Source organism: Salvelinus fontinalis, chromosome 28, assembly GCF_029448725.1.
Source record: "Salvelinus fontinalis isolate EN_2023a chromosome 28, ASM2944872v1, whole genome shotgun sequence".
Classification (NCBI taxonomy): Eukaryota; Metazoa; Chordata; class Actinopteri; order Salmoniformes; family Salmonidae; genus Salvelinus; species Salvelinus fontinalis.
Genome location: NC_074692.1, coordinates 34,630,307 through 34,647,896, shown reverse-complemented (window position 1 = coordinate 34,647,896; position 17,590 = coordinate 34,630,307). Strand labels below are relative to the sequence as shown.

General features: G+C 47.1%; 1 protein-coding gene across 2 annotated transcripts in view; it reads left to right on the top strand.

Annotated features, from left to right (window-relative positions):
* The first annotated feature begins 3,132 nt into the window (after nucleotides 1–3,132).
* LOC129826628 (sushi domain-containing protein 2-like) overlaps nucleotides 3,133–17,590 on the top strand; it is a 52,739-nt gene continuing 38,281 nt past the window's right edge. Inside the window, exons 1-2 of one of the 2 annotated variants that reach the window (XM_055887552.1) lie at nucleotides 3,133–4,037; nucleotides 5,221–5,425. In XM_055887552.1, the coding sequence (XP_055743527.1) occupies nucleotides 3,968–4,037; nucleotides 5,221–5,425 (275 nt within the window). In that variant the 5' untranslated portion in view covers nucleotides 3,133–3,967. The remainder of the gene's footprint in view (nucleotides 4,038–5,220; nucleotides 5,426–17,590) is intronic. The other variant, XM_055887553.1, reaches the window with a different exon arrangement.

The following is a 17,590-nucleotide window of genomic DNA, read 5'->3' as shown; positions in this document are numbered from 1 at the left end:
GAGAGATCATGATACAGAAAGACACAGGAAGAAGAGAGATGATGATACAGAAAGACACAGGAAGAAGAGAGATGATGATACAGAAAGACACAGGAAGAAGAGAGATGATGATACAGAAAGACACAGGAAGAAGAGAGATGATGATACAGAAAGACACAGGAAGAAGAGAGATGATGATACAGAAAGACACAGGAAGAAGAGAGATGATGATACAGAAAGACACAGGAAGAAGAGAGATCATGATACAGAAAGAGAGAGGAAGAAGAGAGATGATGATACAGAAAGACACAGGAAGAAGAGATCATGATACAGAAAGCAGTGGAGCGTCTAGTAAAGAAAGCATAAAGAGGGCAAAGGTAAGAAGCAGGAGTAGTGGTGTGTTGGAGTGGAAAGTGGTGATCGTGTTTGATGAGACCACAGGGCCTTATTTACACCCTATCCGACTAACTGATGCTGCAGAGAAAGAGATAGATGAAGTGAAATTAGCTCGGTTCATTGGAAATGGTAGATTGTTCTTATTTTGTGGTAGCCAGGCTCAGCAAGAGAAGATTCTGAAAATGGAAAAGCTTAATGGGAAGAAGATTAAAAGCCATGTCCCTGGTGAATATGCTAGATTGAGGGGAGTCATCACTGGTGTCCCAATATCTATGTCCATATATGATATTAAAGAGAATGTGACGGGAGGCAGAGTGGTTGAGGCCAAAAGGATGATCAGTAGGAAAGAGGGTCAAAGAAGTGAAAGCTTATCACTGCTGCTGAGGTTTGAGAAGGTTTTCCTGGAAAAGTACAGAGAGGATTCCTTAGTTTCAATGTCAGAGAATTTGTCCCATCCCCATTGAGGTGTTTTAAATGCCAAAGAATGGGACATGTAGCTGTTCAGTGTAAATTAAGGAAAATATGTGCCAAGTGTGGAGGGGAACATGATTATGGTGAATGTGGGAGCAATGTGAAGGTTAAGTGTTGTGATTGTGGGGGTGGGACATAGTGCAGCATTTAGTGGATGTGGGAGCAATGTGAAGGTTAAGTGTTGTAATTGTGGGGGGGGACATAGTGCAGCATTTAGTGGATGTGGGAGCAATGTGAAGGTTAAGTGTTGTGATTGTGGGGGGGAACACAGTGCAGCATTTGGTGGATGCCAGGTGGAGAGAGAGGCTCAGAGACATAGAATTCAAATCAAAGGGGTGGCGGGACACAATGCAAATAGTCCGGGTAGCCATTTGATTAGCTGTTCAGGAGTCTTATGGCTTGGGGGTAGAAGCTGTTTAGAAGTCTCTTGGTCCTAGACTTGGCGCTCCGGTACCGCTTGCCATGCGATAGCAGAGAGAACAGTCTATGACTAGGGTGGCTGGAGTCTTTGACAATTTTTAGGGCCTTCCTCTGACGCCTCCTGGTGTAGAGGTCCTGGATGGCAGGCAGCTTAGCCCCAGTGATGTACTGGACTCTGTAGTGCCTTGCGGTGGGAGGCCGAGCAGTTGTCGTATCAGGCAGTGATGTAACCAGTCTGGATGATCTCGATGTTGCAGCTGTATAACCTTTAAGAGGATCTGAGGACCCATGCCAAATCTTTTCAGTCTCCTGAGGGGGAATACGCTTTGTTGTGCCCTCTTCATGACTGTCTTTGTCTTGAATACGTTGAAGGAGAGGTTGTTATTCTGGCACCACCTGGCTAGGTCTCTGACCTCCTCCCTATAGGCTGTCTCGTCGTTGTCGGTGATCAGGCCTATCACTGTTGTGTCGTCTGAAAACTTAATGATGGTGTTGGAGTCGTGCCTGGCCACTCAGTTGTGGGTGAACAGGGAGTACAGGAGGGGACTGAGCACGCACCCCTGAGAGGCTCCAATGTTGAGGATAAGCGTGGCAGATGTGTTGCTACCTACCCTTACCACCTGGGGGCGGCCCGTCAGGAAGTCCAGGATCCAGTTGCAGAGGGAGGTGTTTAGTCCCAGGATCCTTAGCTTAGTGATGAGCTTTGAGGACACTATGGTGTTGAACACTGAGCTGTAGTCAATGAATAGCATTCTCAAGTAGGTGTTCCTTTTGTCCAGGTAGGAAAGGGCAGTGTAGAGCGCAATAGAGATTGCATCATCTGTGGATCTGTTTGAGCAGTATGCAAATTGGAGTGGGTCTAGGGTTTCTGGGATAATGGTGTTAATGTGAGCCATTATTAGGCTTTCAAAGCACTTCCTGGCAACGGACATGAGTGCTACAGGTCTGTAGTCATTTAGGCAGGTTACCTTAGTGTTCTTTGGCACAGGGACTATGGTGGTCTGCTTAAAATACGTTGGTATTACAGACTCAATCAGGGACATGTTGAAAATGTCAGTGAAGACACCTGGCAGTTGGTCAGCACACTTCCTGGTAATCCGTCTGGCCCCGCGGCCTTGTGAATGTTGACCTGTTTTGTATCGTATGCAGAGGCTGTACGACAGAGGAGAGGCACTACAGTGACGGGTCTTCCATGGCTGATCCGTTAGTAAGTGGATCTAATGTCGGGGCTGGTGTTTCTGATGGACCTGTCGTGGTTTCAAGGTCTGTTCAGAAATCTTGTGCTCATGGATGAGTGGTGTCAAAGGACACTTTGATAATGAATAAAGTTGACTTCATAGCTTTTATTGGTAAGGTGATCAATACGACTCTGGTTGTGGAAAGCAGAAATGCCAGGTTGAAGGTAAAATACATATTGGGGGTAAATTTGTTATTTATTTAACTTGGCAAGTCACTAATTTATTTAACTAGGCAAGTCGGACTACCCCGGGCCAATTGTGCACCGCCCAATCACTGCCAGATGTGATACAGCCTGGATTCGATAGTGACACCTCTTGCACTGAGATGCAGTGACTTAGACCGCTGCGCCACTCAGAAGCCCACAGATGTTACTGTTGAAATGGTTGTTGACATGCTGAACAATCCTAAGGGTGGAGTGTTACAGCATGAAATATATATACAGTTTTATGGGGTTTTGGGGGAGGGTGTGGTCGAAGTTAGTAGGGATTTATTAGGTTTTAATTAAATTTTCATGGTAGTAAAGAATTGGGAAGATCCTGATTGATTGTACATTCCAACACAGTAGGTGGCGGCATGCATTTAAACGATTGCTCGCGGACCGCTATGATATCCCAAAAGAATAGCTCGCTAACCTAGCTCATTTTAATTTCGCTTGGGTAGCAGCTGCTTTACCAGTGGTGAGAGCTGTTTTGCCATCCAGTCTTTTCAAGTCCGTGCAATACCTCCTCTTTTCATTCATTTCAAAAACAAAAAGCAAACTAATGAAGCGATAATCGTGTACAAAATATACATTTTTTTGTGAGCTACAGTAGCTCGTTAGCCACATAAATAGCCTGAAAACTGTTTTAGCAAGTTCTAGCATTCTGTTCCGCGACATCATCATGCAGGACGAGAAATCCATGACGTACATATATAAATGACTCGTCTCAGCGACAGCCAATATCGAAATCCCAACCAAATAATAACAGAAAACGACTAAAATAACTTATTTCAATATATCTTGAGAGACATCTGGCTAACCTACTAGATTACGGGCCTGTAAAATGTGCAATTGCGCATGCGTTGAAACCGTGCCTTTTAGTTTATTGAACGAGACTGTTGAAAGCTTTAAGTTATAATGTTGCAGGAAAAAGGTATACAGTTATCGAACTGTAATTCGAAGGCTACTTAACCTATTTAAATATATGTACTTTTTCTGCGAAATGCTATTCTCCCAAATAGCAACAAATTACACTGAAGAGCGATACACTTCTCTACTAGAAGTAAAAATGTGTCGGTGCCATATTCTGTTAAATAATAACAGTACGTGACTCACTTGCCTGAAGCGAAATATTCATTATCGGAAAGACCTTTGTTACTTTCACCACAACCGCAACTGCAGAACTTTTTGAATGCCACATCGTCATATCAGTGTGCTGATAAAAATGAATACACAGGAAAGACCGCAGAACAGCTGTCTACTATGAGGTTCAAGTGGAGACGGAGCATCTTGCTCTTAGCAGTTATACTTGTATGCATTTACGAAATTACTGGTAAGTTACAATTTTTCATGTTAAAGATGTAAATAACAGTTTAAGAATACATTTAATTCTGTCAAGTTAGATACATTATTACTGGGTTAAAAGCTCATAAAAAGGCAAGTACCAGAGTCCAACACATCTGGATTGTCAATAACAGGGTTGTGAGTGTAATTCTAAACAGTAGATTCATTACCAGAGCGCTTTATGCATTTATGTTCAGGAGATAACAGAACTACTTATTGAACAGTATCAGATAGGGCTATTGTCTTACTATTGTATTATTTTGCATATGAAAACTGCTTAGATTGTTCATTTACCATAAAGCCTGTTGTGTATGCGAGTATGTCATCACAATCAAAAAAAAATTACATATAATTTACTAGTCCAGAAACATATTATTTATAATTACCTGCAAATATACTGAACAAAAATATAAACGCAACAATTTCAAAGATTTTACTGAGTTACAGTTCATATGAGGAAATCAGTCAACTGAAATAAATTCATTAGGCCCTAATCTATGGATTTCACATGACTGGGAATAAAGATATGCATCTGTTGGTCACAGATACCTTGAAAACAAATGGGCCTCACAATGGGCCTCAGGATCTGGTCACAATATTTATGTGCATTCAAATTGTTATCGATAACATGCAATTGTGTTCGTTGTCTGTAGCTTATGGCTGCCCATACCACAACCCCACCGCCACCATGGGGCAGTCTGTTCACAACGTTGACATCAGCAAACCGCTCGCCCACACGACGCCATACACGTTGTCTGCGGTTGTGAGGCCGGTTAGACGTACTGCCAAATTCTCAAAAATGATGTTGACCTCCAATAAGCCACCTCGGCTTATGGTAGAGAAATTAACATTACGTTCTCTGGTAACAGCTCTGTTGGACATTCTGGCAGTCAGCATGCCAATTGCCTGCTCCCTCAAAACTTGAGACATCTGTGGCATTATGTTGTGTGACAAAACTGCACATTTTAGAGTGGCCTTTTATTGTTTTTGCTTATAAGAACTCACACAGCTGACCAAATTGCACAAAGTTTTAGTTCTGGGTTAACCAAGATTAATAAGATTACGATACCAACTACTGTAATTGTTACCATAGTTTTGTATGTGAAAAAAAAAAATCTGTTAAAACAAAAGAGTTATCTTTGAGTAAGATAAGAAGATGTATCTTTCTTCAGGTCAATCATGTGATGGACAGTGTGGTGAAACACAGGGGACGTGTTCATGTCATGCAACATGTGTATCCCTTCTGACCTGCTGTGGAGACTACAGGCAGTACTGTCTCCAGATCTCCCCTTACTCAGGAACTATGATGGGTGGAAGTGTCTTCTCTATCCTCAATGCCACCTTCTATCCAAACAAGGAAGAGCAGCTCACCTGCAGGTAGGTGTAGGTCACACACACACGCACACACACACGCACACACACACACGCACACACACACACACACACACACACACACACACACACACACACACACACACACACACACACACACACACACACACACACACACACACACACACACACACACACACACACACACACACACACACACACACACACACACACATTCTCTCTTACACAACAACAGAGAGGTCTGGTTCTGAGATAACTGTGAGAGGTAAACATCTATGTAGCGTCTAGCTGTAGTGATCTTTGTAACACACATTGACATGTTTGAGATATATCATGGGTTAGCCCTGGGATCTTAAATCTTTAACTCACCTCTGTGGTTGGACCCTATAACGTCAATATCTTGAAAGATACCAATTAGTTTAGTCTGTAAACAGCTTATCTTCTCCAACTCCTAACTGTACCCATTAGGATGAAGTGAAAACTGACCTTAATTTAAATCAGTTTCTACCAGGGGCAACCTTATCCTTCCTTACTGTAAATCAGTTTCTACCAGGGGCAACCTCATCCTTCCTTACTGTAAATCCGTTTTTACAAAGGGGCAACCTCATCCTTCCTTACTGTAAATCCGTTTGTACCAGGGGCAACCTTATCTTTCCTTACTGTAAATTAGTTTCTACCAGGGGCAACCTCATCCTTCCTTACTGTAAATCAGTTTGTACCAGGGGCAACCTCATCCTTCCTTACTGTAAATCAGTTTCTACCAGGGGCAACCTTATCCTTCCTTACTGTAAATCCGTTTTTACAAAGGGGCAACCTCATCCTTCCTTACTGTAAATCAGTTTGTACCAGGGGCAACCTCATCCTTCCTTACTGTAAATCAGTTTGTACCAGGGGCAAACTTATCCATCCTTACTGTAAATCCGTTTCTACCAGGGGCAACCTCATCCTTCCTTACTGTAAATCCGTTTCTACCAGGGGCAACCTTATCCTTCCTTACTGTAGCTCCATATGTGTTGTTATGTTGTTGAATACTAACAGTAACCATGTTGTTGTGTTGCAGGTCCAGGGTGTGTTGCAGGTCCAGGGGTGAATCCTAACAGGAACCATGTTGTTGTGTTGCAGGTTCAGGGGTGAATCCTAACAGGAACCATGTTGTGTTGCAGGTCCAGGGGTGAATCCTAACAGGAACCATGTTGTGTTGCAGGTCCAGGGGTGAATCCTAACAGGAACCATGTTGTGTTGCAGGTCCAGGGGTGAATCCTAACAGTATTCATGTTGTGTTGCAGGTCCAGGGGTGAATCCTAACAGGAACCATGTTGTGTTGCAGGTCCAGGGGTGAATCCTAACAGGAACCATGTTGTGTTGCAGGTCCAGGGTGTGTTGCAGGTCCAGGGTGTGTTGCAGGTCCAGGGGTGAATCCTAACAGGAACCATGTTGTGTTGCAGGTCCAGGGGTGAATCCTAACAGGAACCATGTTGTTAAGTTGCAGGTCCAGGGGTGAATCCTAACAGGAACCATGTTGTTAAGTTGCAGGTCCAGGGGTGAATCCTAACAGGAACCATGTTGTGTTGCAGGTCCAGGGATGAATCCTAACAGGAACCATGTTGTTGTGTTGCAGGTCCAGGGGTGAATCCTAACAGGAACCATGTTGTTGTGTTTGCAGGTTCAGGGATGAATCCTAACAGGAACCATGTTGTGTTGCAGGTCCAGGGGTGAATCCTAACAGGAGCCATGTTGTGTTGCAGGTCCAGGGGTGAATCCTAACAGGAACCATGTTGTGTTGCAGGTCCAGGGGTGAATCCTAACAGGAACCATGTTGTTGTGTTGCAGGTCCAGGGGTGAATCCTAACAGGAACCATGTTGTTGTGTTTGCAGGTTCAGGGATGAATCCTAACAGGAACCATGTTGTGTTGCAGGTCCAGGGGTGAATCCTAACAGGAGCCATGTTGTGTTGCAGGTCCAGGGGTGAATCCTAACAGGAACCATGTTGTGTTGCAGGTCCAGGGGTGAATCCTAACAGTATTCATGTTGTGTTGCAGGTCCAGGGGTGAATCCTAACAGGAACCATGTTGTGTTGCAGGTCCAGGGTGTGTTGCAGGTCCAGGGTGTGTTGCAGGTCCAGGGGTGAATCCTAACAGGGACCATGTTGTTGTGTTTGCAGGTCCAGGGTGTGTTGCAGGTCCAGGGATGAATCCTAACAGGAACAATGTTGTTGTGTTGCAGGTCCAGGGATGAATCCTAACAGGAACCATGTTGTTGTGTTGCAGGTCCATGGGTGAATCCTAACAGGAACCATGTTGTGTTGCAGGTCCAGGGTGTGTTGCAGGTCCAGGGGTGAATCCTAACAGGAACCATGTTGTGTTGCAGGTCCAGGGTGTGTTGCAGGTCCAGGGGTGAATCCTAACAGGAACCATGTTGTTGTGTTGCAGGTCCAGGGGTGAATCCTAACAGGAACCATGTTGTGTTGCAGGTCCAGGGGTGAATCCTAACAGGAACCATGTTGTGTTGCAGGTCCAGGGGTGAATCCTAACAGGAACCATGTTGTGTTGCAGGTCCAGGGGTGAATCCTAACAGGAACCATGTTGTGTTGCAGGTCCAGGGTGTGTTGCAGGTCCAGGGGTGAATCCTAACAGGAACCATGTTGTGTTGCAGGTCCAGGGATGAATCCTAACAGGAACCATGTTGTGTTGCAGGTCCAGGGTGAATCCTAACAGGAACCATGTTGTGTTGCAGGTCCAGGGATGAATCCTAACAGGAAAAATGTTGTGTTGCAGGTCCAGGGATGAATCCTAACAGGAACCATGTTGTGTTGCAGGTCCAGGGGTGAATCCTAACAGGAACCATGTTGTTGTGTTGCAGGTCCAGGGTGTGTTGCAGGTCCAGGGGTGAATCCTAACAGGAACCATGTTGTTAAGTTGCAGGTCCAGGGGTGAATCCTAACAGGAACCATGTTGTTAAGTTGCAGGTCCAGGGGTGAATCCTAACAGGAACCATGTTGTGTTGCAGGTCCAGGGGTGAATCCTAACAGTATTCATGTTGTGTTGCAGGTCCAGGGGTGAATCCTAACAGGAACCATGTTGTGTTGCAGGTCCAGGGTGTGTTGCAGGTCCAGGGTGTGTTGCAGGTCCAGGGGTGAATCCTAACAGGAACCATGTTGTTGTGTTTGCAGGTCCAGGGTGTGTTGCAGGTCCAGGGATGAATCCTAACAGGAACAATGTTGTTGTGTTGCAGGTCCAGGGATGAATCCTAACAGGAACCATGTTGTTGTGTTGCAGGTCCAGGGGTGAATCCTAACAGGAACCATGTTGTGTTGCAGGTCCAGGGTGTGTTGCAGGTCCAGGGGTGAATCCTAACAGGAACCATGTTGTGTTGCAGGTCCAGGGTGTGTTGCAGGTCCAGGGGTGAATCCTAACAGGAACCATGTTGTTGTGTTGCAGGTCCAGGGGTGAATCCTAACAGGAACCATGTTGTGTTGCAGGTCCAGGGATGAATCCTAACAGGAACCATGTTGTTGTGTTGCAGGTCCAGGGGTGAATCCTAACAGGAACCATGTTGTGTTGCAGGTCCAGGGGTGAATCCTAACAGGAACCATGTTGTTGTGTTGCAGGTCCAGGGGTGAATCCTAACAGGAACCATGTTGTTGTGTTGCAGGTCCAGGGGTGAATCCTAACAGGAACCATGTTGTGTTGCAGGTCCAGGGGTGAATCCTAACAGGAACCATGTTGTGTTGCAGGTCCAGGGGTGAATCCTAACAGGAACCATGTTGTGTTGCAGGTCCAGGGGTGAATCCTAACAGGAACCATGTTGTGTTGCAGGTCCAGGGTGTGTTGCAGGTCCAGGGGTGAATCCTAACAGGAACCATGTTTTGTTGCAGGTCCAGGGATGAATCCTAACAGGAACCATGTTGTGTTGCAGGTCCAGGGTGAATCCTAACAGGAACCATGTTGTGTTGCAGGTCCAGGGGTGAATCCTAACAGGAACCATGTTGTGTTGCAGGTCCAGGGGTGAATCCTAACAGGAACCATGTTGTGTTGCAGGTCCAGGGATGAATCCTAACAGGAACCATGTTGTGTTGCAGGTCCAGGGATGAATCCTAACAGGAACCATGTTGTGTTGCAGGTCCAGGGGTGAATCCTAACAGTATTCATGTTGTGTTGCAGGTCCAGGGATGAATCCTAACAGGAACCATGTTGTGTTGCAGGTCCAGGGGTGAATCCTAACAGGAACCATGTTGTGTTGCAGGTCCAGGGATGAATCCTAACAGGAACCATGTTTTTGTGTTGCAGGTTCAGGGGTGAATCCTAACAGGAACCATGTTGTTGTGTTGCAGGTCCAGGGGTGAATCCTAACAGGAACCATGTTGTGTTGCAGGTCCAGGGATGAATCCTAACAGGAACAATGTTGTGTTGCAGGTCCAGGGATGAATCCTAACAGGAACCATGTTGTGTTGCAGGTCCAGGGGTGAATCCTAACAGGAACCATGTTGTTGTGTTGCAGGTCCAGGGTGTGTTGCAGGTCCAGGATGAATCCTAACAGGAACCATGTTGTGTTGCAGGTCCAGGGGTGAATCCTAACAGGAACCATGTTGTTAAGTTGCAGGTCCAGGGATGAATCCTAACAGGAACCATGTTGTTAAGTTGCAGGTTCAGAGGTGAAGCCTAACTGGAACCATGTTGTTAAGTTGTAGGTCCAGGGGTGAATCCTAACAGGAACCATGTTGTTAAGTTGCAGGTCCAGGGGTGAATCCTAACAGGAACCATGTTGTTAAGTTGCAGGTCCAGGGGTGAATCCTAACAGGAACCATGTTGTTAAGTTGCAGGTCCAGGGGTGAATCCTAACAGGAACCATGTTGTTAAGTTGCAGGTCCAGGGGTGAATCCTAACAGGAACCATGTTGTTAAGTTGCAGGTCCAGGGGTGAATCCTAACAGGAACCATGTTGTGTTGCAGGTCCAGGGATGAATCCTAACAGGAACCATGTTGTGTTGCAGGTCCAGGGATGAATCCTAACAGGAACCATGTTGTGTTGCAGATCCAGGGGTGAATCCTAACAGGCACTATGTTGTGTTGCAGGTCCAGGGGTGAATCGTAACAGGAACCATGTTGTGTTGCAGGTCCAGGGATGAATCCTAACAGGAACCATGTTGTGTTGCAGGTCCAGGGGTGAATCCTAACAGTAACCATGTTGTGTTGCAGGTCCAGGGGTGAATCGTAACAGGAACCATGTTGTGTTGCAGGTCCAGGGATGAATCCTAACAGGAACCATGTTGTGTTGCAGGTCCAGGGGTGAATCCTAACAGGAACCATGTTGTGTTGCAGGTCCAGGGGTGAATCCTAACAGGAACCATGTTGTGTTGCAGGTCCAGGGATGAATCCTAACAGGAACCATGTTGTGTTGCAGGTCCAGGGATGAATCCTAATAGGAACCATGTTGTGTTGCAGGTCCAGGGGTGAATCCTAACAGGCACCATGTTGTGTTGCAGGTCCAGGGGTTAATCCTAACAGGAACCATGTTGTGTTGCAGGTCCAGGGGTGAATCCTAACAGGAACCATGTTGTGTTGCAGGTCCAGGGGTGAATCCTAACAGGAACCATGTTGTGTTGCAGGTCCAGGGGTGAATCCTAACAGGAACAATGTTGTGTTGCAGGTCCAGGGGTGAATCCTAACAGGAACCATGTTGTGTTGCAGGTCCAGGGATGAATCCTAACAGGAACCATGTTGTGTTGCAGGTCCAGGGGTGAATCCTAACAGGAACCATGTTGTGTTGCAGGTCCAGGGATGAATCCTAACAGGAACCATGTTGTTGTGTTGCAGGTCCAGGGATGAATCCTAACAGGAACCATGTTGTTGTGTTGCAGGTACAGGGGTGAATCCTAACAGGAACCATGTTGTGTTGCAGGTCCAGGGATGAATCCTAACAGGAAACATGTTGTTGTGTTGCAGGTCCAGGGATGAATCCTAACAGGAACCATGTTGTTATGTTGCAGGTCCAGGGATGAATCCTAACAGGAACCATGTTGTGTTGCAGGTTCAGGGGTGAATCCTAACAGTAACCATGTTGTGTTGCAGGTCCAGGGGTGAATCCTAACAGGAACCATGTTGTTGTGTTGCAGGTCCAGGGATGAATCCTAACAGGAACCATGTTGTGTTGCAGGTCCAGGGATGAATCCTAACAGGAACCATGTTGTTGTGTTGCAGGTCCAGGGATGAATCCTAACAGGAACCATGTTGTTGTGTTGCAGGTCCAGGGGTGAATCCTAACAGGAACCATGTTGTTGTGTTGCAGGTCCAGGGGTGAATCCTAACAGGAACCATGTTGTGTTGCAGGTCCAGGGGTGAATCCTAACAGGCACCATGTTGTGTTGCAGGTCCAGGGGTGAATCCTAACAGGAACCATGTTGTGTTGCAGGTCCAGGGGTGAATCCTAACAGGAACCATGTTGTGTTGCAGGTCCAGGGGTGAATCCTAACAGGAACCATGTTGTGTTGCAGGTCCAGGGGTGAATCCTAACAGGAACAATGTTGTGTTGCAGGTCCAGGGGTGAATCCTAACAGGAACCATGTTGTGTTGCAGGTCCAGGGATGAATCCTAACAGGAACCATGTTGTGTTGCAGGTCCAGGGGTGAATCCTAACAGGAACCATGTTGTGTTGCAGGTCCAGGGATGAATCCTAACAGGAACCATGTTGTTGTGTTGCAGGTCCAGGGATGAATCCTAACAGGAACCATGTTGTTGTGTTGCAGGTACAGGGGTGAATCCTAACAGGAACCATGTTGTGTTGCAGGTCCAGGGATGAATCCTAACAGGAAACATGTTGTTGTGTTGCAGGTCCAGGGATGAATCCTAACAGGAACCATGTTGTTATGTTGCAGGTCCAGGGATGAATCCTAACAGGAACCATGTTGTGTTGCAGGTTCAGGGGTGAATCCTAACAGTAACCATGTTGTGTTGCAGGTCCAGGGGTGAATCCTAACAGGAACCATGTTGTTGTGTTGCAGGTCCAGGGATGAATCCTAACAGGAACCATGTTGTGTTGCAGGTCCAGGGATGAATCCTAACAGGAACCATGTTGTTGTGTTGCAGGTCCAGGGATGAATCCTAACAGGAACCATGTTGTTGTGTTGCAGGTCCAGGGGTGAATCCTAACAGGAACCATGTTGTTGTGTTGCAGGTCCAGGGGTGAATCCTAACAGGAACCATGTTGTGTTGCAGGTCCAGGGGTGAATCCTAACAGGCACCATGTTGTGTTGCAGGTCCAGGGGTGAATCCTAACAGGAACCATGTTGTGTTGCAGGTCCAGGGGTGAATCCTAACAGGAACCATGTTGTGTTGCAGGTCCAGGGGTGAATCCTAACAGGAACCATGTTGTGTTGCAGGTTCAGGGATGAATCCTAACAGGAACCATGTTGTGTTGCAGGTCCAGGGATGAATCCTAACAGGAACCATGTTGTGTTGCAGGTTCAGGGGTGAATCATAACAGGAACCATGTTGTTGTGTTGCAGGTCCAGGGGTGAATCCTAACAGGAACAATGTTGTGTTGCAGGTCCAGGGGTGAATCCTAATAGGAACCATGTTGTGTTGCAGGTCCAGGGGTGAATCCTAATAGGAACCATGTTGTGTTGCAGGTCCAGGGGTGAATCCTAACAGGAACCATGTTGTGTTGCAGGTCCAGGGGTGAATCCTAACAGGAACCATGTTGTTGTGTTGCAGGTCCAGGGATGAATCCTAACAGGAACCATGTTGTGTTGCAGGTCCAGGGATGAATCCTAACAGGAACCATGTTGTTGTGTTGCAGGTCCAGGGATGAATCCTAACAGGAACCATGTTGTTGTGTTGCAGGTCCAGGGGTGAATCCTAACAGGAACCATGTTGTTGTGTTGCAGGTCCAGGGGTGAATCCTAACAGGAACCATGTTGTGTTGCAGGTCCAGGGGTGAATCCTAACAGGCACCATGTTGTGTTGCAGGTCCAGGGGTGAATCCTAACAGGAACCATGTTGTGTTGCAGGTCCAGGGGTGAATCCTAACAGGAACCATGTTGTGTTGCAGGTCCAGGGGTGAATCCTAACAGGAACCATGTTGTGTTGCAGGTTCAGGGATGAATCCTAACAGGAACCATGTTGTGTTGCAGGTCCAGGGATGAATCCTAACAGGAACCATGTTGTGTTGCAGGTTCAGGGGTGAATCCTAACAGGAACCATGTTGTTGTGTTGCAGGTCCAGGGGTGAATCCTAACAGGAACAATGTTGTGTTGCAGGTCCAGGGGTGAATCCTAACAGGAACCATGTTGTGTTGCAGGTCCAGGGGTGAATCCTAATAGGAACCATGTTGTGTTGCAGGTCCAGGGGTGAATCCTAACAGGAACCATGTTGTGTTGCAGGTCCAGGGGTGAATCCTAACAGGAACCATGTTGTTGTGTTGCAGGTCCAGGGGTGAATCCTAACAGGAACCATGTTGTGTTGCAGGTCCAGGGATGAATCCTAACAGGAACCATGTTGTTGTGTTGCAGGTCCAGGGATGAATCCTAACAGGAACCATGTTGTTGTGTTGCAGGTCCAGGGGTGAATCCTAACAGGAACCATGTTGTGTTGCAGGTCCAGGGGTGAATCCTAACAGGCACCATGTTGTGTTGCAGGTCCAGGGGTGAATCCTAACAGGAACCATGTTGTGTTGCAGGTCCAGGGGTGAATCCTAACAGGAACCATGTTGTGTTGCAGGTCCAGGGGTGAATCCTAACAGGAACCATGTTGTATTGCAGGTTCAGGGATGAATCCTAACAGGAACCATGTTGTTGTGTTGCAGGTCCAGGGATGAATCCTAACAGGAACCATGTTGTGTTGCAGGTCCAGGGATGAATCCTAACAGGAACCATGTTGTTGTGTTGCAGGTCCAGGGATGAATCCTAACAGGAACCATGTTGTTGTGTTGCAGGTCCAGGGGTGAATCCTAACAGGAACCATGTTGTTGTGTTGCAGGTCCAGGGGTGAATCCTAACAGGAACCATGTTGTGTTGCAGGTCCAGGGGTGAATCCTAACAGGCACCATGTTGTGTTGCAGGTCCAGGGGTGAATCCTAACAGGAACCATGTTGTGTTGCAGGTCCAGGGGTGAATCCTAACAGGAACCATGTTGTGTTGCAGGTCCAGGGGTGAATCCTAACAGGAACCATGTTGTGTTGCAGGTTCAGGGATGAATCCTAACAGGAACCATGTTGTGTTGCAGGTCCAGGGATGAATCCTAACAGGAACCATGTTGTGTTGCAGGTTCAGGGGTGAATCCTAACAGGAACCATGTTGTTGTGTTGCAGGTCCAGGGGTGAATCCTAACAGGAACAATGTTGTGTTGCAGGTCCAGGGGTGAATCCTAACAGGAACCATGTTGTGTTGCAGGTCCAGGGGTGAATCCTAATAGGAACCATGTTGTGTTGCAGGTCCAGGGGTGAATCCTAACAGGAACCATGTTGTGTTGCAGGTCCAGGGGTGAATCCTAACAGGAACCATGTTGTTGTGTTGCAGGTCCAGGGATGAATCCTAACAGGAACCATGTTGTGTTGCAGGTCCAGGGATGAATCCTAACAGGAACCATGTTGTTGTGTTGCAGGTCCAGGGATGAATCCTAACAGGAACCATGTTGTTGTGTTGCAGGTCCAGGGATGAATCCTAACAGGAACCATGTTGTGTTGCAGGTCCAGGGGTGAATCCTAACAGGCACCATGTTGTGTTGCAGGTCCAGGGGTGAATCCTAACAGGCACCATGTTGTGTTGCAGGTCCAGGGGTGAATCCTAACAGGAACCATGTTGTGTTGCAGGTCCAGGGGTGAATCCTAACAGGAACCATGTTGTGTTGCAGGTTCAGGGATGAATCCTAACAGGAACCATGTTGTGTTGCAGGTCCAGGGATGAATCCTAATAGGAACCATGTTCTGTTGCAGGTTCAGGGGTGAATCCTAACAGGAACCATGTTGTTGTGTTGCAGGTCCAGGGGTGAATCCTAACAGGAACAATGTTGTGTTGCAGGTCCAGGGGTGAATCCTAACAGGAACCATGTTGTGTTGCAGTTCCAGGGATGAATCCTAACAGGAACCATGTTGTGTTGCAGGTCCAGGGGTGAATCCTAACAGGAACCATGTTGTGTTGCAGGTCCAGGGATGAATCCTAACAGGAACCATGTTGTTGTGTTGCAGGTCCAGGGATGAATCCTAACAGGAACCATGTTGTTGTGTTGCAGGTACAGGGGTGAATCCTAACAGGAACCATGTTGTGTTGCAGGTCCAGGGATGAATCCTAACAGGAAACATGTTGTTGTGTTGCAGGTCCAGGGATGAATCCTAACAGGAACCATGTTGTTATGTTGCAGGTCCAGGGATGAATCCTAACAGGAACCATGTTGTGTTGCAGGTTCAGGGGTGAATCCTAACAGTAACCATGTTGTGTTGCAGGTCCAGGGGTGAATCCTAACAGGAACCATGTTGTTGTGTTGCAGGTCCAGGGATGAATCCTAACAGGAACCATGTTGTGTTGCAGGTCCAGGGATGAATCCTAACAGGAACCATGTTGTTGTGTTGCAGGTCCAGGGATGAATCCTAACAGGAACCATGTTGTTGTGTTGCAGGTCCAGGGGTGAATCCTAACAGGAACCATGTTGTTGTGTTGCAGGTCCAGGGGTGAATCCTAACAGGAACCATGTTGTGTTGCAGGTCCAGGGGTGAATCCTAACAGGCACCATGTTGTGTTGCAGGTCCAGGGATGAATCCTAACAGGAACCATGTTGTGTTGCAGGTCCAGGGGTGAATCCTAACAGGAACCATGTTGTGTTGCAGGTCCAGGGGTGAATCCTAACAGGAACCATGTTGTGTTGCAGGTTCAGGGATGAATCCTAACAGGAACCATGTTGTGTTGCAGGTCCAGGGATGAATCCTAACAGGAACCATGTTGTGTTGCAGGTTCAGGGGTGAATCATAACAGGAACCATGTTGTTGTGTTGCAGGTCCAGGGGTGAATCCTAACAGGAACAATGTTGTGTTGCAGGTCCAGGGGTGAATCCTAATAGGAACCATGTTGTGTTGCAGGTCCAGGGGTGAATCCTAATAGGAACCATGTTGTGTTGCAGGTCCAGGGGTGAATCCTAACAGGAACCATGTTGTGTTGCAGGTCCAGGGGTGAATCCTAACAGGAACCATGTTGTTGTGTTGCAGGTCCAGGGATGAATCCTAACAGGAACCATGTTGTGTTGCAGGTCCAGGGATGAATCCTAACAGGAACCATGTTGTTGTGTTGCAGGTCCAGGGATGAATCCTAACAGGAACCATGTTGTTGTGTTGCAGGTCCAGGGGTGAATCCTAACAGGAACCATGTTGTTGTGTTGCAGGTCCAGGGGTGAATCCTAACAGGAACCATGTTGTGTTGCAGGTCCAGGGGTGAATCCTAACAGGCACCATGTTGTGTTGCAGGTCCAGGGGTGAATCCTAACAGGAACCATGTTGTGTTGCAGGTCCAGGGGTGAATCCTAACAGGAACCATGTTGTGTTGCAGGTCCAGGGGTGAATCCTAACAGGAACCATGTTGTGTTGCAGGTTCAGGGATGAATCCTAACAGGAACCATGTTGTGTTGCAGGTCCAGGGATGAATCCTAACAGGAACCATGTTGTGTTGCAGGTTCAGGGGTGAATCCTAACAGGAACCATGTTGTTGTGTTGCAGGTCCAGGGGTGAATCCTAACAGGAACAATGTTGTGTTGCAGGTCCAGGGGTGAATCCTAACAGGAACCATGTTGTGTTGCAGGTCCAGGGGTGAATCCTAATAGGAACCATGTTGTGTTGCAGGTCCAGGGGTGAATCCTAACAGGAACCATGTTGTGTTGCAGGTCCAGGGGTGAATCCTAACAGGAACCATGTTGTTGTGTTGCAGGTCCAGGGGTGAATCCTAACAGGAACCATGTTGTGTTGCAGGTCCAGGGATGAATCCTAACAGGAACCATGTTGTTGTGTTGCAGGTCCAGGGATGAATCCTAACAGGAACCATGTTGTTGTGTTGCAGGTCCAGGGGTGAATCCTAACAGGAACCATGTTGTGTTGCAGGTCCAGGGGTGAATCCTAACAGGCACCATGTTGTGTTGCAGGTCCAGGGGTGAATCCTAACAGGAACCATGTTGTGTTGCAGGTCCAGGGGTGAATCCTAACAGGAACCATGTTGTGT